This window comes from Labrus bergylta, chromosome 6, assembly GCF_963930695.1.
Source record: "Labrus bergylta chromosome 6, fLabBer1.1, whole genome shotgun sequence".
NCBI lineage: Eukaryota > Metazoa > Chordata > Actinopteri > Labriformes > Labridae > Labrus > Labrus bergylta.
The window spans coordinates 21,244,256-21,263,173 of NC_089200.1; the positions used below are offsets into that span (position 1 = coordinate 21,244,256).

Sequence of the window (18,918 nt, forward strand, 5' to 3'; positions counted from 1 at the left end):
AGTAAATATTCAATGGCCCTCACTTTTTAAATGGAATGATTAGGAAAGGTGACGGGCTGTGACTGTGAGCTGAATCAGAATGAGCCTTCCTCTATTTAACTGTATCTCTTTCTCCCCTTTTTATTATTTCTCACACGACGCTCTTGCTCTGCTTGTCTTCTAATACTATTATGCATGCATTAGGACACGCTCACAGATGCAGATACATACACAGAGAGAATGTCCAGGATCTGTATGTGATCACACACACACACACACACACACACACACACACACACACACACACACACACACACACACACACACACACACACACACACACACACACACACACACACACACACACACACACACACACACACACACACACACACACACACACACATATTCATGTATCATCTGGCTGCAGGAATGTATGGTGGCCAGCAGGGGTCAGTAGTGGTCCAGAACTGCACTTGGAACTGTCCTGGATTTTTGTAGAACAGCAGCTTGTTCACAGCTTGTCAGTCTTTCTCACAGATTGACAGGATCTGACCTTAAGAACATGTTGAGATGATTGTGGTCTAAAAAAACAACAACAAAAGATTAAAAAACTATATTTGTAGCCCTAATCATTAATTTGATCACTTAAATAATTACCAGGTATAAAATATTTTCCTTCCTCCAGCTCTGGGTCTAAGGAACCCCCTGGCGGTTCAGGGAGCGTACCCCCCAGGTGCCTTTGGTCTGCCTCCCCCAGGAGTGAATGGGGACCTGCCTGGGGCAGCGGGTTATGGTGCTGGTCTTCACTTGGTTTCCCCCCAGATGAACGGAGCGGCGGTGGCGGCGGCCGCTGCGGCAGGTTACGGACGATCCCCTGTGGTGAGCAAGGCACTCTGCTGATAATTTGTCTTTGCAGTGTTACTGTCATATATAATATATTTGACCACATCATAAAACCTGCAGAGAGGGCAGGAACACTCTGTTGAAAAGTCTTTTTTTGATATTATATGATATTATTCTCCTCTCCTCTCCTCTCCGTTGAGGTGTTTGTTTTTACATGAGGGTTTTACCTTGTCTTTCAGGTGGGTTATGAATCTCCCCACCCTCACATGAGGGTCCCTGGGCTTCCTGCCAGCCTTCAGTCAGCTGCCTCCGGAAAACCGTAAGTTCCCTTTCCTCTGCTATCACTCTGATCTTCACCTGTTCCCTTATAACATGACTCAGATTTCAATACACCAGCAGCAGAAAAGATAAACAATGATAAATGGTGGAGAGAAAAAGCCTTTTTGAAAACTCAAGAATGTGTTAGGTCCAAATGTACGAAAGTACCATTATTGATAAAGAATGACAAAAATGAGTTGGTGCATTAACACAAATTGCTTGAGCACACCATTTTTTGCAAAATTCCCATTGTACAAAGTACTTTTTCTTTTGGCCAACATAGCCAGCATGACATCATTGATATTTGCAGAGCATCTTATACCTCATAAAAAATGTTCGGCCTCTTTTGATGTGTGGGTTCTGTTTAAACCTGTTGAAGCCTTTAATTCTCTGTTATTTATACATTTCTTTTCCCTTCTCTGCAGTGCCTATTCGTTCCATGTGAGCGCAGATGGACAGATGCAGCCGGTGCCCTTTCCTCCTGACGCCCTGCTGGGCCCAGGAATCCCTCGCCACGCCCGTCAGATCCACACCCTGAACCACGGAGAGGTGGTGTGCGCCGTCACCATCAGCACCTCGACGCGTCATGTCTACACCGGAGGTAAAGGCTGCGTCAAGGTGTGGGACATTAGCCAGCCGGGAACCAAGAGCCCCATGGCCCAGCTGGACTGTCTGGTGAGACCTGAGGGAGGAAGGGAGATACTGATAAATGTTTTGGGACTCCTATTTATTCAAGTTTGTTGTCTGTCTTATGTCTATTAAAAGAAATGCTCCTGCACATAAAACACACTTTGGATGATGAATCACCCGTGTTGTTGTCCCAAAGCCAAATCCTCCGGTTGCTGTTGTAGTAGCACGATTAACTTTGTACCTCGTCAGCGATTTAGGAAGACAACAGCTATTGTTCCGTATAAATGTTAATGTATTGCTTTTTATCTCGTCCAATCAGAACAGGGATAACTACATCCGCTCCTGCAAACTGCTATCAGACGGACGGACCTTGATTGTCGGTGGGGAGGCCAGCACCCTGTCAATCTGGGATTTGGCCACGCCCACTCCTCGCATCAAGGCGGAGCTGACGTCATCTGCACCCGCTTGTTACGCTCTGGCTATCTCCCCCGACAACAAGGTGTGCTTCTCCTGCTGCAGTGACGGCAACATCGTGGTCTGGGACCTTCACAACCAGACTCTGGTCAGGTAAGAGGAGCGAGATTACTTTTTACTGATTTTTGTTCATGTAGTTAATACATCATATTGCTTAATTTTATTATAAGATAATAAACTCACATCACTGTTTTAGAAATTAAATGAAACCTTTAATGTCCTATAAGTATTCCGTGGTGGTTTAGGGCTTGGGTCCCTTGATATTAAGGTAAAGACACTTGCGGGTTTTATGTGTGTATGAGACCTGTGCGTCTCCTCCCTGCAGGCAGTTCCAGGGCCACACAGACGGAGCGAGCTGCATCGACATCTCTAATGACGGCACCAAACTGTGGACGGGAGGGCTGGACAACACGGTGCGCTGCTGGGACCTCCGAGAGGGACGCCAGCTTCAGCAGCACGACTTCACCTCACAGGTAAGACACAAAGTCTGAAAAGTAGATTGTTCAAAAGTTGCTGGGGATAATTTCTGTTTTCCAACTCCCATTTTTTTACCTCCTCACTTCAGCGTTCTTAATCCTCTCCTCCCTCTCTGTCTGCAGATCTTCTCTCTGGGTTACTGTCCGACAGGAGAGTGGTTGGCTGTGGGAATGGAGAGCAGTAACGTGGAAGTGCTTCACGTCTCCAAACCAGACAAGTACCAGCTGCACCTCCATGAGAGCTGTGTTCTGTCTCTCAAGTTTGCTTACTGTGGTACGTATGCACACACACACACACACACACACACACACACACACGCACATACACATGCTAGTATATGCTGACTAGGGAAGCTGAACAAATCTTCTGCAGTTTCGTTTCTTTTCTTCTCTTCCATCCTTTACAAATGCAGCGCTCTCTCTCAGGCTTCTCCATGTCTCACCTCCCCTGAGGCGTTATCTGACGATGGCTCTGTGTGTTTCTTCCTGTAGGTAAATGGTTTGTGAGCACGGGCAAAGATAACCTCCTGAATGCATGGCGGACACCCTATGGATCCAGCATATTCCAGGTAGGCTGTTAAACCCTGAGTTTTATGTACAAACTTTGTTACAGACAGGAAAGAATGTTGTGTTGTGTTAAATTGGCTAAATTTGTGATGTGCAATATAAAGGTGTTTTTGGACGGCAGGAGCTTTTTCATAGTTCTAGTAACTGTTGGATCCCTACCCTTTTTTCTTGATTCCGCACCGCATGAACTATGAACTATTTTAGTTCCTGGAACCCCATTTAGAGGAATATTACTACTTCAGAGTAGGGACTCCCAGCACCATGACAGTGAGAATGCAGACAAAAGTCCCCATGGTGTGTAGTTCTCAGGGAACTTCACCGGTACATAGTTCTCTTTATTTTGTTTTTGGGTTTTCAGTTGTATGTGTCATTCTGTTTACACATAGACAATATTTATCGGTTTCCACTTGAATGGCTGACCTCAAGCTTTGTGTTAATATTGAAATGTCATTTGTTGATTGTTTGTAGCTAACCTGTCTTCCTCTCTGCCTCTTTGTTCAGTCTAAGGAGTCTTCATCGGTCCTCAGCTGTGATATCTCCCCTGATGATCAGTTCATTGTCACCGGCTCTGGTGACAAAAAGGCCACCGTCTATGAAGTCATCTACTGAGCTCTGACCGGCAGAAACAAAACAAACTAATAACAAGGGGGCGGGGCTGAGACTCCCCACCTGCACCTATGACTGTACAGAGCATCTGTGGCATCGAAAAACACGAGAGAATCGATTCCTACTTTGTTGTTTTGTTTAAGTTTGTGAAAGAAATGAGAGCGAAAGAGGAGCAAGGGGGGCACAAAGTCACATCTCTGGAAAAAGAAACTCTGAACTTTGTTTTTAATGATCTGAGAATGCTGGTTAGTCTATAGCTGGGCAATTGCGGATTCCTCCAAAGAAATTTTGTTTTTGTTCCTTTTTTTTGACAAAATAAAACCTCTGTAGTGAACATGAAATTAGCAAAAATACCCATATTTTTTTAGTCTTCGAATTTTTTCCCAAACAGTTGGACTGCATCGAGTGGAAAAAGACCAGATGTGGGACAGAGGAAGTGAGCGAAGGATTGAAGCAGGGCTGGAAACATTAAGTGGAAATATACGCTCAATATTCTGTGCTGTGTAAAAGTCCCAGCCTGTGTCAGTCTGGCCTGGTTTGGCCTGGTGCGGTCCAGCTCAGGCCCCAGCACGTGGCTGCTCCTCTGGGCAGCAGATGTGTGGCAGATGGCAGGATGCTGTGCTGTGCTGTGCTGTGAAGTTCCAGCTCCTTCTTTTCCTCTTGGTTACATTTCAGCAGCGACATGATTGTATCATCTCCAATTCATACACAACAGAACAGGGCTCGCTTTTCTCCAAAGTGTCCTAACAGTTTTCCTTTGTTCCTTTCTTTAATTTGTTTGTCTTTGAAATTAACAAAGCTGGACTTACTCTGAAGATGCTTTTGGAGAAACCAACCTGGACCACAATAACCATAACCCAAAGGACAGAAAACTGAACTCAGTCCAAACAGCTCTCACCAGATTTTCTCTGGACGTGGCCTCATCATCATCATCATCCTTAACACTCTGCATCAAAGGTGTTTTTCTTTTGTATTTGCTAGGGCACATATGGGCAGACATTTTTTTTTTCACAGCTGCATCATGAACCTTGAACCTTGCTATATATGGACATGTAAATAAAGTTCTCTAAAGGCAACAAAGATGTTATGTGCGATGTGGATTTTCTTTGGGAGTGTGTAGCAGGTGTTTGTTGTCCGCCGTGTATCGTTTGTGTTTGTCTCTCATGAACATTTATTCCTGAAAAACAGAAACTATTGCTGAAGGACTGATGCGGGTTTGGAGGGTAAGAATGAGGCTCTTGCCAGGCTAAACTCTGATGTCTTTAAAACTGAAAATAAAAATTAAAAGAAGTATTGGTTTGAATATTTTGCCTCTGGAGGTTGCACAACAAACCTCTGCAAACTTTCACAACAAATGAACGAAGTGAATGCTGCGTTCTTGTCTCCTGTGATGGAGACTTTTCTGTTCACGTGTAACATAAGTTATGTGGATTAAAGCCACGGCATCATGGACAGGTTAAGATTCACTGCTCCTCTGTGACTGAAGGTTTCAGTAAATAATGCAGATAGTTTATTTTTTCTTTAAAGCTCAGCAAGCACGCAGTTTGGTGATAAAAAGCTAGTTTGCAGTAAAATGCACTGAGGAATGGAATATTTCAGCAACATCTTAGTGATAATGTTGGTAGTTGTGAATGCTTTGACATAAAACTTTAACTGGGAATTGAACTTCAAAAAGTTAAGCATTTATCCATCTAGACAAGAGTTACCATATCAGTGTCGAATATTGGACTGAATAATACTTTAAATCCTTTTGGAGTAGAGTTGAAGCCATGACCTCTTAGAGATGAAGTGCACTGCTGTTTATATTGCTGATCACAGCACAGGAGAGCACTTAAGCTACTATATTTTTTCAGCCAGAGTGAGCAGTGGACTAAAGATTAAAAAAACAACACAGTATTAAGGAACTTTGAGATGCTTTGTCCATATTCCTCCACTAAAACTCCTGTCAGTTGTAGGGCTTTAAGTCCTTGTTTAAATTAACCCCCTCATATCAATGTTACAGATGAATCTCCTTATTTCAAAAGAACCAAGAGCAGGATTTTATTTATGCAATACATTCTAATCTATGCTGCCAGCCTTTGAAGATATTTTGCATGCCTTAGTTAGTCCCAACATGTCAGATGAAATCAATGTAGATGAGCGCCACTATCTCTGCTCTTTTTCCTGTGCACCGCCAACTAACGCTACAGGAGGAGACCCCCAACACTCGTCACACTTCAGGAATCCAAATCCAGTCAGTCACATTCAGCCCCATATTTAATGCTGTGTGTTGTCTGTTTTGAATAATCAATGACACACCAAAGTGCCTTTTTATTTTTCTCTAAATAGATGGACAATCTTCTGTCTCAAAAATATTATGAAAGTCAAACTGCTCATAACTCTGATGAATCAGGTTTTGCCTGTTAGTGACAAGTTTTCAGTTTTTCAGATTGTGCAGGTTTACTTTGTGATCAGGTGAGGACAAAGGTGGTGCATGTGGAGAAAGTTAAGTATTTTCTTTTGGTTAGCTTTGTTCCTACATGATTTAAATATTGGTGGGAAAAAAGACACAACAGCAGGTTGAAAGGATGAACACAAGTTTGGTTTATTTTTCACACATAGTATTTCTTGTACAGCACATCAGAAACGCATCAGGAGGGTAAAAGACACAGTGCATTATAAAAAAAAAAAATCCTTGGCTATTTGAAGGAGAAACTAAACATGGAGTTGTAAAATGAAAGAACAAAAAAAAAACATTTTTTTTTACAGTTGAAACAGAGAAAGCACAGGCAGGGTGCGACACGTTACTGACAGTAAAAGAAGAGTATCAAATACAATGTCCCAAATATTCACGCTATACCACCAACTGCATAGCCATTATACAGCATTGTTCTGTAGTAGTAGTATACAAGCTTGTGTATGAGAATATTATTTAGGTGTGCCAGTTTCCAGCAGGGAAATACTGTACAGATGATCCCTGACTCTTGGCTGGTACAGTAGAAGAAGTTCCTCATTATTTTCTATTTTGCAGCGAGAAACACAACAAAATCTGTCTTGAAGTTCATACAATGGAACTTAATTGCATGCTAATGTAAAATTAATCGCTCTGTAAAAATGTGGCTGTTAAACCAATCACTGTACTTGCCGTAGTGGAGCTTTAGTGCAACATCCATGCAGTTAGAAGTGGGATGTCTTAGTTAGTTGAATCTGTATCGTTGTGTCCCAGCTGATTCCTGCTGTACACAAACTTAACGGAAACGTAGATAAGTTGTACAGTGGGGACTGAAACAGACTATAGTACATTCACTACCACTTGAGGAAAAAATGGGGAATAAAACAAAAACAACAAGCAGAAGACAGAGGAGAATTTCTCCCCAATGGATTGTATCATTTTTTAGTTTTTACATGGGGCCGCTGATGTTTGTCCTCTGCTTATCACCATCACCAAGGATAAAAATACACTGTTAAGAAAAAAACAAAATGGAAGAACACAAAGAAATGTCCTGCCTGTGTTAAGTTTGATTTTGTGTGTTCATGTGTGAGCGTGTTCTGCTGTATTTGCTCCCCGCAGTCATAGGCAACCCCAATACATAAACATATCATTACATAAGACAATGAGTCAATATTCTTAAAAAAAAACAAAAAACGCAGTAATATATGGGTAATCAAAGAAAAGCTTGAAATGTGCCCTTTTAATCTCCTCATGGGTGATGCATATTGTATTGGAGGATTGGAAAGTAAGAGCCATGTTTTAAAGAACAGATGTTTTGCTGTTCGCTTTCTTGATGACTCTTGCAGATTAAATGTTTGATACCACTGTCTCATCTGAATAGTTCACATTAAGCTACAGCCACCTGACCGTTAGCATTGGATAGCATGCCTGAAAATGGAGCCATGCTAGCTGTTTCTCCCTGTTTTCAGTCTTGCTAAGCTAGGTTAGCAGCCAGCTAGTGGTGGCTTCATGCTTTAGGCCCCAAGATGTGGAAGTGGTTTTGATCTTTTTCTTTCCATCTCAGCACAAATGTAATTAACATATTTACCAAATCTTCATATGATTCCTTTACGGTGTTTAGCATCTCAATTAGTAGCTTAGCAAAAATAAGCCAGAGTTCTTGAACACTTAAGCAGGCAGGCAGAGGTTGGCGATAATGACTTTGATAAACACGTAATGTCATCTGGTTTGTAAATCAAAACAGTTGCATAAAAAAATGACAGGGCTGGGATTGGATGCTGCTTATTTGGCTGCTGATGATAGTAAAATTGCCTGGTGTTAATTTGCCCTGTTGTCTGCCTTACAGTAAAGTTGGCGTGCTGCTTCTTCATCTAGCTGACAGCACCTTTAATGAGAGTGAGAGCAGCGCTTGGTGTCAGGAGAACAATCCAGAGGAATTAGAGGGAACAGCTAGGCGGATGTTCTGTGTTTGTGTCTGCGGGCCCTGGGAGATTCCCATTGACTCGGCTGCTCATTAGACGCTGCCTTTGTCAGACCAAAATAAAATAGATATTAAGCAGTGAGAAGGGGAGCGCTGCCATGAATGTTTAATTGGGTGCTCTGTGTTGTGTGTGTGTGTGTGTGTGTGTGTGTGTTTCTGTTCCAACGTTTACCTCAAGGAGCTGGATCCAAGTGTGTTTGTGTGTACTTTAGTCCAATGACGTGCGCCTCCTGTGTATGTGTGAGCAGGCCTATGTTTCATGTTGGTGTGTGGGGATATCTGAAGCGTCATCGTTCCCCAGCTCCTGACACCTCTCTGTGGGGAGAGCGAGCTGCGGCGTCAGCCTCATTAAGGCTTCCACTGTCTGGCTAATGAATCGATTGTGTGGTATCAGTGCTCCTGGCTGGCGCTCCCACAGTGCTGCTCCGCGCCTCCTCTGGGGGCCTTCCTTCCACTGAGCTCTTAATCAGGAAACAGCCCTAATTACCCAGCCCCCCCCCCTCCTCTTCCTCCCTGTCATTTCTCTTCCTTCTCGCTTTCTCTCCTCCTCCTCTTTTGCTTTCTGACTTTATCTTTATGCTCCACCGCCCTTTCCCTTTGTCCTTCTTATCGTGCTACTTCCTCTCTCTTTGCTATCATGCTTCATCCTTGAGCTAAATAGACAAAGAGGGGGAGGGGGGCATTTATAAGCTTCAATAGTAGCTTATATCACAGCAAAAATAAAGATGGAGAAGGTGTGATGTGTAAGGTTTGGGATTAGGAGGACAGAGACGGGGGATGCTGCTGTTGCTGATGTAAATGAGGATCAGGATTGGTTTGCAGGGCAACTGGTTAACTGCTTGCCCCTTCTCTTTCCCCTCCTCCTTTTTCATTAATGTAAAAAGAAAAGAAAAAACACCCTAAACACTCCGTCCTGTCCCCTGCCATCTTGTCTGTGCCCCTCAGTACACCACCTCATACACCGTGGCCTTCTTGTCCCCGGAGCCCGTCACTATGTACTTGTCGTCCGGGGAGACGTCGCAGCTCAGCACAGACGAGGACTCCTTGGACTAAGAGCGGGTAAGAGACACAGACACAAAGAGAGAGAGAGAGAGAGAAAGAGAGAGAAAAAAAACGTGTAAATAGAAGTGTGGAGACAGATGGAGAGAAACAAACCTTAAAAGAAAGATGTTAGAAAAATATGACTCATCACTAAATACTCAATCATACAAGACATATTTGCATTTCAAAACAGTAGGCAATTATTTCCAAACAGACGACAGCACTGCTCCAGGATGCTGACTCATTCGTCTGCTCTCTCTCTCTCTCTCTCTCTCTCTCTCTCTCTTTCTCTGCAGCCTCATTAGCTGCAGGTTTAAGCATCACTAGCTGCACAAGTCTGACTGACCATATGAACCAGCAAAATGCACAACCCCCCCTTCTCTCTTTGTGTGTAAGGCAGACCTGGGCACCTGGCTTTTGATGATCTAAAGCTCCCACCGCTCCCCCTCCTCCCTCCCCCTCTTCCTCCCACTGCTCCATCATCATTTATCTTCCTTCCCTTTCTTCCCACACTCTGTTCCACCTCTTCTTTCCCCTACATCCTCTCAGGCTCCCCAATTCTCATGTCGACCCCTCATCCTCCTCCTCCTCCTCCTCCTCCTCCTCTCTTAACTCCTCTTCTCTCCCTGCCACAAGTAAAGCAGAGCTGTCAATCAACAATCAACTGGCAAGAGGCCATTTCACAGAGGATCCCTCATACTATGCCAGACAGCAGGTGAGGAGTGTGTGTGTGACTTTTTTTTTTTTTTTACAGTAGCCTATTTGCTTTCTTTGTGACATTTTTTCACAATGTTTCTGCTTCTTCAATAGTTAGTCAAAGGGCTGAACCTCTGTCTCTGTCTTGGTTTGTGAACTTGAAAACAAAAGGAAGTGTGTAAAACTGCTTTATGCTGTAACTTGTGAATATATAAGACTTTTTTCATTTTACCGAAGCAAACCCAAGTAAAAAGTAAAAGAAACATCAGGAAAGCATCACACTAGAAAACAAAAAAATCTCAGAAATTGACAATATCAAACAGAGATGTGCCCTCTTGACTAAGCAGAAGTTGTTTCTTAGTTTTTTAAAACACTCGTACACTCTCTGTCTTGTCAACATGAAGCTGAAGAAACACCGTGGTACAGTTTTAGTGACCACAGCCTGGCAGAGCAGGTAAAAGCAGACACCTTAGGAAGACACAGTGTGGTCACTGTAATATAGAAACAAAACATATTTTATGTACTTCATTATGAAAATTCTACTTTGGGATTAAAAAGTATATCTGTATGCAACAACGTAAGAGAAAGTAATAAATGTCTATAAAACATTAGAAAAGGGAAGATTGCACAATTTTGTCAAAGCCTTGTAGATTTCATGCCTAGAGTCCAAAACCGATCTCTCTTTCTTAAGAAATGACTACTGCCTTATTCAAACTATAAAACAGCATAAGTGAAATATTTTGAATTCCTACATATCACCTTCTAACCTCACACTATCAATACAAAGAATCAGTTAACCAAAGAGAAAATGTCCAGGGACCCTATCAATTAAAAAGCAACAACCTTGACCTTGACAAACTACTCAACCTTAAGTTTTATGTGGCACAAAAACACAAAAAGGTAATAGAAGCAAATGAAAAAAAACCCTTGACAACGTGTACAAAGCCTGACCTTAGACAGAGGAATACATTTGAAGTTTTCACAGCCATCTAAGAGATTCTTAGAAATGATCACATGTCAGGACATCTGCATTAAATAAATGAAGGGGGAATTAAAAAAAGAAAAAAGCTCTATTGGCTGCAAAATACATAACTCAGTGTCACAACCTACCCGTAGACATTTATCTTTTAATATCCAGTGTATGTTTTACTGTTTGGTTTCTCTGTGATAATCATTTTATGTAAAAGTTCATTTGTATTCAGTCATAATGTGACTAATACAAAGTCATGTACATCAGAGAGTAAGTACAACACTAATCCATTCATACACCACCACCGAAGCGATGCTGGGTGAAGTGTCTTGCCCAAGGACACATCGGACATGTTGCTCAGCTGGGGATTGAACCCTCGTCCTTCCGGTTGAGAGGCGATGACTCTACCAAATGAGCCACAGCCGCTCTATAACTATACATTCACAATCATGTCCATGCTTGTTCTCTCTTTTCTCTTCTCCATTTATCAGGAATAGAGAGAAAGAAAAAAGAGTATATGTAACAAACCAGCCATAGGCAGGAGAGAATGTGCCATAGAGGATCAAAAAGTGACGAGTGAAAAGATAACAAATATGGACCAAAGCAAGGACAGTGATAAACCAGAGGACAGGGACAGAGAATAAACACAGTGAGGGTAGAGGTACAGATAGATCAGGAGAGGAAGATAAAAATGAATAAGTGCACACAGAGAGAGAAAGGACAACAGTAAACAAAGAGACAAGGAGAGATAGAAAGAGAAAGAGGAAAAAAAAGAAGAGAGAGAAACTGGAAAGGACAGTGATAAACCAGAGGGGAGGAATATGAGGGAGAAAGAGAGAGAAAAGAGAGAGAGAGAGCAGCTCTGTATAACACAGAGACAGGAGGGAGCTGTTTGGCAGGAAAAACGTTTGGCATTTGGATAAAAAAGCAGATAGCCAGCAGTCTCCTTTTAGCCCACTGGGAGAGACAGGAGCCGCCAACCCTGCTGCCTACTGTAGCTTACAGAAAAATGACAAACACACACACACACACACACACACAAAACAGCCAGCTCAAAGGTACCTTCATCTCCCCTCGCTAGATTCATTCACACCCAGATGAACTGGCTCAGCGAAAAATATTGCATCCTTGCATATTCATTTTACAACATCAACCTCAAACGGAGTATTACAACAAGATTGAACTATTATCACATTTGTTTTGTGTTGTGTTTGAGTGAGTGAGTGTGTCTGTGTGTGTGTGTGTGTGTGTGTGTGTGTGTATGTGTGTGTGTGTGTGTATGGCAGCCTGCACTGTCTGATAAACCTCTGCAAGTCACTATGGATCAGCGTACCAGAAATGTAAAAAGTTAATCGTTTACTCTCAGAATCCCCTCATTTTTCCTTTTCTTCTGCCTCCAGGGCTCAGTATGTGTTCGTGTGTGTGTGTGTGTGTGTGTGTGTGTGTGTGTGTGTGTGTGTGTGTGTGTGTGTATATGTGTGTGTGTCTGCTACACACACAGAGCATAAACATCCTCAGAAGATTGCACTCTTGTCTCACCTGGAAAATACTGGCTCCGTATGGTGTCCTCCATGCATTCAAAAGATTGTCTTTTCCTGTACTCACGAACCACTTGCCTGAAGCAACACAGACCACACACAGACAGTATCAAAGGTTAAAGAAAAGGAAAAACTGGGCCATCATATTGAAAAATAGCCAGAAAGCAGTGAGAACATTTCATTGCAATCAAAGTTGTTGTGTTAAGGTGTCCATACCACAGTAGGCAAACTTGAGAGACAGAACACAGCTCTCATGGAGGTGCAGCTGGTACTTGTCTGGTTTGGAGACGTGAAGCACTTCCACGTTACTGCTCTCCATTCCCACAGCCAACCACTCTCCTGTCGGACAGTAACCCAGAGAGAAGATCTGCAGACAGAGAGGGAGGAGAGGAATCAGAGAAGAAAAAAAGGTAGAAAGTGAAATGGAGATCGAGAAAAGGTGAAGAGAAGAAAGGATGCAGGAATGAAAACAAAAACAAGGATTGGGGAGGATGTGAGGGGATGAAGGAGGAAAGATGATAAGATTGATGGAAGAAAAAGATGTTGAGTGGCATTATAAAAAACAAACAGATGACAAAAGGAATCAAGGAAACAGTGGAATGATGTAATAGAGTTGGAACATGGAGTGAATTAATAAATGGGGAAAGAGAGAGAAAATGGAGTGACAGGAGGTGGCAGACGGAGAGATACGGCGAGGGAGAGAGAAAGTCATTACATGGCAGATCGAAACTCATCTGACAACAGTGGTCAACTCTATAGCTCTGTTATGGCAGTGAAGAGTGAATAACAGACGCAATGTGTTTGTGTGTGTGTGAGGGGATGTTAGTTGAATTCTATGATGTTTGTTCATGTTTATTTGGTTTGTGTGCTTTTCAGTGTGTGTTGGTGTAAAAACCTGTGAGTCAAGGTCCTGCTGTGTGTTAGGATTTGTATGTTTTGTCAGTAAACTCGTGATTTGAACTCTGTACATGTGCTGAATATAACTTGTTTCACCCTGTAAGTTAAAAACAGGATTTTTTTTTTTTGTGAGTTGTGTAAATCTCAGTGAAGGTTTGTGTGTCTTACCTGTGAGGTGAAGTCGTGCTGCTGAAGCTGGCGTCCCTCTCGGAGGTCCCAGCAGCGCACCGTGTTGTCCAGCCCTCCCGTCCACAGTTTGGTGCCGTCATTAGAGATGTCGATGCAGCTCGCTCCGTCTGTGTGGCCCTGGAACTGCCTGCAGGGAGGAGACGCACAAAAGCTTTACAGATGCACACAAACACATGCATACGCATCGTTACGCAACCTGTGTGTTTATCAAATATGTTTGAATCCATCTCTCCCTGTAGCACCTGGTGCCCTCCCCCCACCCACACTTGAACCTTTCTTCCCTCTTGGTTTCATCTCTCTTATATTTACACAGCCTCCCCTCCCTATCTTCCACATCCCTTCTTCTCTTACCTTACTAGAATTTAGTGTTGATCCTATCCAAATCCCCTAAGGCTCTTTTATTTGACTGTAGGGTTAGGTAAGAAAGCCCCAGACGGCAACGATTTTTCCTCCTCATTTTCATCTCTGATATTTTATTTCCCTTTTCTCTTCTAACCTGAAGAAGTTCCTAAAATGTTTCCACATCATTCAGCTTTGCTTTCCCTTTTGCGCGCTCCCAACTGAAATCTATTTTTGAAAGCAAATCTTTATTTGCTTTTTCTCCTTTTTCTCCTCTTACCTGACCAGAGTCTGGTTGTGAAGGTCCCAGACCACGATGTTGCCGTCACTGCAGCAGGAGAAGCACACCTTGTTGTCGGGGGAGATAGCCAGAGCGTAACAAGCGGGTGCAGATGACGTCAGCTCCGCCTTAATGCGAGGAGTGGGTGTGGCCAAATCCCAGATTGACAGGGTGCTGGCCTCCCCACCGACAATCAAGGTCCGTCCGTCTGGGAGGATTTTACAGGAGCGGATGTAGTTATCCCTGTTCTGATTGAACAAAATAAAACAATATAAGTATTTCAAACATATTGGTTCAGGAATTAAATTGCTTGGAATGCTTGTTGGTGTTTCTATTTTTTATTCTCAACACTTTTGTGTATCTGTTTCACGACTTTTCAGATGTCTCACCAGACAGTCCAGCTGGGCCATGGGGCTCTTGGTTCCCGGCTGGCTAATGTCCCACACCTTGACGCAGCCTTTACCTCCGGTGTAGACATGACGCGTCGAGGTGCTGATGGTGACGGCGCACACCACCTCTCCGTGGTTCAGACTGTGGATCTGACGGGCGTGGCGAGGGATTCCTGGGCCCAGCAGGGCGTCAGGAGGAAAGGGCACCGGCTGCATCTGTCCATCTGCGCTCACATGGAACGAATAGGCACTGCAGAGAAAACAGAGAGAAAGGAAGAGAAATAAATCAAAACAGAACTTTGGAAATGAGAGTTTGTACTGAGAAGGAGATTAAAGGACTTGAGAAATGGGCCTAAGACAGGAAAAACAAGACAAAATCAATCAAACAATGAGCTAGTGGAGGCAGAGAAGCTATTCATGTAAATATGCATAATGCACAACAAGTTAGTGTGCAAGTTGTGAAGTTTGACCGTAATGGCTTTGTAACTCCAGTAATATTTGTCCAAATTCAGCAATCACTTGGCCCACAGTAGCTGTGGGAGAGAATGTATAATAGCAGATTGTATTACAGGGTAGAGTCAGTGTGGCATTGCTAATGGCCGATCAATACTGAAGCAGTTGGAAGCTAAGGCTGTTTTATGATTTCAAATTAGCACCGTAAGAATGAATTGCTGCTCTGCAACAAATGATAAAAACAGGACAATCTCTCAGTCAGCAACCCAGAGTGGATGGTGTGAAAATGTGCTGGACATCTAACACTGTCTACAATGAAAAGGGCTTTCAGCTGTTAGACAGGGTTAATGTGAGACTATGAAAAGCCTTGTGTGGATAAAAAAAAAAAAAAGAGCAGCTAGGGGAAAACACTAATAATCTGGATTCTGATTCAGTTGATATATGTTCATTTTCTATGACCGAGCTCAAGTACTGAGCTTGATTATCCAGCTCAGCTTTCACATACTCCTTTTTAAACTCACTTTTTGCAAACAACACAGTTCACTAGCCTGTGTAATTAGAGAGCATTCTCAAAGTATCTTAATTGTGTGAATTGTGTTGGAAGAAAAAGGCATTAAATATGTTCATTTTTGACAGAAAAACTCACGGCTTGCCACCGGAGGAACCAGGCAGAGAGGAGGAAAGTCCTGGAGCTCTCAGGTGAGACCGAGAGTCATACGCCACCTGGTGGGGACAAGAGAGAAGAGAAACTATAACAGCTTGACAAGAACTAACTTGTAAACTTAAATATGGAACAAACTATTTCAAGATATCCATAAAGCATTTAGAAAAAAAATGAAAGAATACCAAAATTCATTCATTTTTTTGGAAAGATTGAAGGTCTCCAATTAACAAGGCAGAATAGTTGTAAAACAACAAAATCTTTCAAGGGCCGACCAAAAAGTCTGATAAAATTGTAATGAGTATAATTGTGACTGTAATGTGTGTGGTGCTGTGAGTGTACTGTTTTTCCCCTGAGGTTGGTAAACAGAGCACATTAGTGAAATCTATGACTTGAGGCTAGTTAACCTGAAGCACTGTGGGAGATACGAGAAGTGGCTACATACTAATGCTAAATAAATACATTTGCCAGAACTGATTGTCTATTTGTGTAAGCTTCAAGTGCTATGGATTGGCAGGGCTAGGTTTAGTTTAGTTTAATCTAGTTATGTCGAGCTAAGCTAGGTCTAGTTTAGTCTAGTTTAATCTAGTCTATTTTAGTTAGGTCTAGGTTAGTCTAGTTTAGTTAAGTCTAGTCTAGTTAAGTTAAGTCTAGTTTAGTTATGTCTAGTCTAGTTAAGTTAAGTCTAGTTTAGTTATGTCTAGGTTAGTCTAGTCTAGTCTAGTTTAGTCTAGTTTAGTTAGGTCTAGGTTAGTCTAGTTTAGTTAAGTCTTGTTTAGTTAAGTCTAGTTTAGTTAAGTCTAGTCTAGTTAAGTTAAGTCTATTTTAGTTTAGACTAGTTTACATAGTATTTTAACTTTTGTTACTTTCTTTGCAGTTTGTGATTTCAGCTACAAAGCTACAACTAATAATAAAACTGCGAAACTCATTTATCCCTTGTCTCTCAGCGCTCTGACAGTCATTGGGTTAGGTCTGAGGTTAGACAATAAATCAAACTCTGACAGAAAAGAATAATGTGGACTTCACTTACCATGGGGCTTCGGGAGTATGCGTTTGCTGCTGCGCTCATCTGTGGGGAGAGTGTCAATGCGCCTCCAAAGCCTCCTGGGCTGGCTAGCTCCCCATTCAGGCCTGCGTGGGACACCACTCCAAAGTGAGCTGGGTATGAACCGGGGGGCACAGACATGGGACTGCGGAGAGCTGGGGAGGGAGGGATTGAAGGATGGAAGTAAAGAGGGGGAAACAATACATGTGCACAGCAAGCACAAACACACTCACAAAGGGGATGAGAAGATTGAAAACCTTTTTTCTTGTATTTCACTTTTTTTTATTATTTTTTTTAGCTCAACACCAGAAAATGTAAGACAATGGTTGGTCTCTATGGGCTGTAGAGGAGCAGAACAGTTCAGCCTTGACCATGAGCACAATGACATTAGTAAGAGTAAGGGGGATCTTACTCTTTTTGTGTTTCATTGTAGTTTTACAAACTAAAGGACACATTTAAGTTTCACTTTACATGAGTTATTAAAAATAATAAAACTCTGAGGAAATGGAAAACAAAGGGGCAAGAGGTTTTAGGACATGAAAGGCAGAGGCTGACTAGATGCAAGTCCCATCCAAATCATGATGACAGTTTTATAGGCAGCGTTTTTTTTTCCAGCATGAAGTACATTTTAAGGAATGATTGATGGATTTTTTTCCCCCATCAATTTTAGACAGAAAGCCACATTACAATTTTGGGGTGAAATGTATTTGACACTTTCTGGGTTGATGGTTACAATGAAACAAGATGATTATAAATGTATGTAGACGATTAATGATGTTACAGCTTGTTATATCAGAGCTTTTTCCCCCAAGTTACAACATTAAATCTTTTCTCAGTTTAGTTATCCTCACCAAGAGGGTCTGCACTCGATGCTGCTTTGCTGACCAGACGTAGGCAGGAGGTGCTGGGTCCAGGGGCTCCTGGTGCTCCTGGGGTGAGGGCGTCACGGTGGGATGGGGAGGGGGTGCCAGACTTAGACAAGGGAGACTGGGACTTATCCATCTGTAAAGGTGTCAATCAAGACATACAACCAGTAAAAATCATGGCCGATTGAAAGACTCGTAACTTTTTGATGTCAGTAAAAAGGGGAGTACTTGTCCCAGTGGTACTGGCATAGCTATTAGAACAGCTACAACTGTATTAAATACTCATCCATGAAGCCTCTTAAAGTAGTGTAATACGTCAAGGACAAGTTACTGAACAATATTTATCAGATATAAGAGTTTAAATAGTTTTTATTCCAAAAGCTAAATCCCATAAATGATAGTAAAACTTGTATCTGGAATGTGCAACCCAAGGGAACAAAGTGAAAAAGGCTGAGATCTTCAGACTCATTAAACAGGTTGAAAGCAGCAACATAGACGACTAAAAGGGAAAGCAGTCGGCAGCATGCAGACGCTCCTGAACAATCTCTCCATCTATCTTACTTGTGTGGAATCCTTGGCCTTCCCTGGGGTGGGGCTGCGGGGGTTTGGGGTGGAGGGGGCCTCTCCTGTGTTTGAGGAGCCTGGGAGCTCTTTCCTCAGGGTAGGAGCCCGGTCCAAGCCGTTCCCTTGAGGGGAGTGAGGAGGGCTGCCCGCAGGAGAGTTAGGCTCCTGAATGACAAAGATGAAAAATTGGTTTTAAGTTGTGCCACAAGTATAAACTGGAGGTTGTTTCTGTCCTCCCAGTCTCAGTGTGTAACATAATGCTTCTACTTTTTTATTGAGTCCTCCTCCCTTCACTTCATCCCCCCATTTCGCCTCCACTACATTCATATTGCAGGCAGAGTAATCAACAAAATGCACTGAAGCACTTTGGTGACTGATAGAACTTCAAAGCAGTGGCTTTTTCCTAGATTATTATTGTCTCAAAGGTACCTGATGCAACATGCCCAAACACAAGCAGCACCTTTATTTGTTTCAGCAAGAACAACAACTTACTGTCTTTTTTGTTGCAATATTTTTGTATTTCTAGCCATGGTGTTTACATCCCTGTACATTGTTTTCATTACTTTCTCTTTGTTTAATTTTTAGTGTTTAAGCATTGATTAGCAACACAGAGTTTGACATGTTTCAAAAGTTTGTTTAAGAGATTCAATATATATTTAAAAAAGTAAAAATGGTGACTGTT

The 18,918-nt window shown here is 42.4% G+C and overlaps 2 protein-coding genes across 5 annotated transcripts in view; one reads left to right on the forward strand and one right to left on the reverse strand.

The window, feature by feature from the left end:
• Nucleotides 1–5,187, forward strand: part of tle2a (TLE family member 2, transcriptional corepressor a) — a 38,970-nt gene extending 33,783 nt beyond the window's left edge. For both annotated transcript variants that reach the window (XM_020647601.3, XM_020647602.3), the window contains exons 13-20: nt 668–861; nt 1,065–1,144; nt 1,569–1,818; nt 2,093–2,340; nt 2,573–2,720; nt 2,847–2,997; nt 3,216–3,292; nt 3,792–5,187. In XM_020647601.3, coding sequence (XP_020503257.1) covers nt 668–861; nt 1,065–1,144; nt 1,569–1,818; nt 2,093–2,340; nt 2,573–2,720; nt 2,847–2,997; nt 3,216–3,292; nt 3,792–3,899 — 1,256 coding nt within the window. In that variant the 3' untranslated portion in view covers nt 3,900–5,187. The remainder of the gene's footprint in view (nt 1–667; nt 862–1,064; nt 1,145–1,568; nt 1,819–2,092; nt 2,341–2,572; nt 2,721–2,846; nt 2,998–3,215; nt 3,293–3,791) is intronic.
• A 1,268-nt stretch (nt 5,188–6,455) lies between these two features.
• tle2b (TLE family member 2, transcriptional corepressor b) overlaps nt 6,456–18,918 on the reverse strand; it is a 71,454-nt gene continuing 58,991 nt past the window's right edge. For 2 of the 3 annotated variants that reach the window (XM_065955982.1, XM_065955981.1), the window contains exons 11-20: nt 18,234–18,401; nt 17,658–17,808; nt 16,792–16,961; nt 15,747–15,823; nt 14,648–14,897; nt 14,259–14,506; nt 13,619–13,766; nt 12,770–12,920; nt 12,555–12,631; nt 6,456–9,357 (exon numbers count right to left, since the gene is read on the reverse strand). In XM_065955982.1, the coding sequence (XP_065812054.1) occupies nt 9,250–9,357; nt 12,555–12,631; nt 12,770–12,920; nt 13,619–13,766; nt 14,259–14,506; nt 14,648–14,897; nt 15,747–15,823; nt 16,792–16,961; nt 17,658–17,808; nt 18,234–18,401 (1,548 nt within the window). In that variant the 3' untranslated portion in view covers nt 6,456–9,249. The remainder of the gene's footprint in view (nt 9,358–12,554; nt 12,632–12,769; nt 12,921–13,618; nt 13,767–14,258; nt 14,507–14,647; nt 14,898–15,746; nt 15,824–16,791; nt 16,962–17,657; nt 17,809–18,233; nt 18,402–18,918) is intronic. The other variant, XM_065955983.1, reaches the window with a different exon arrangement.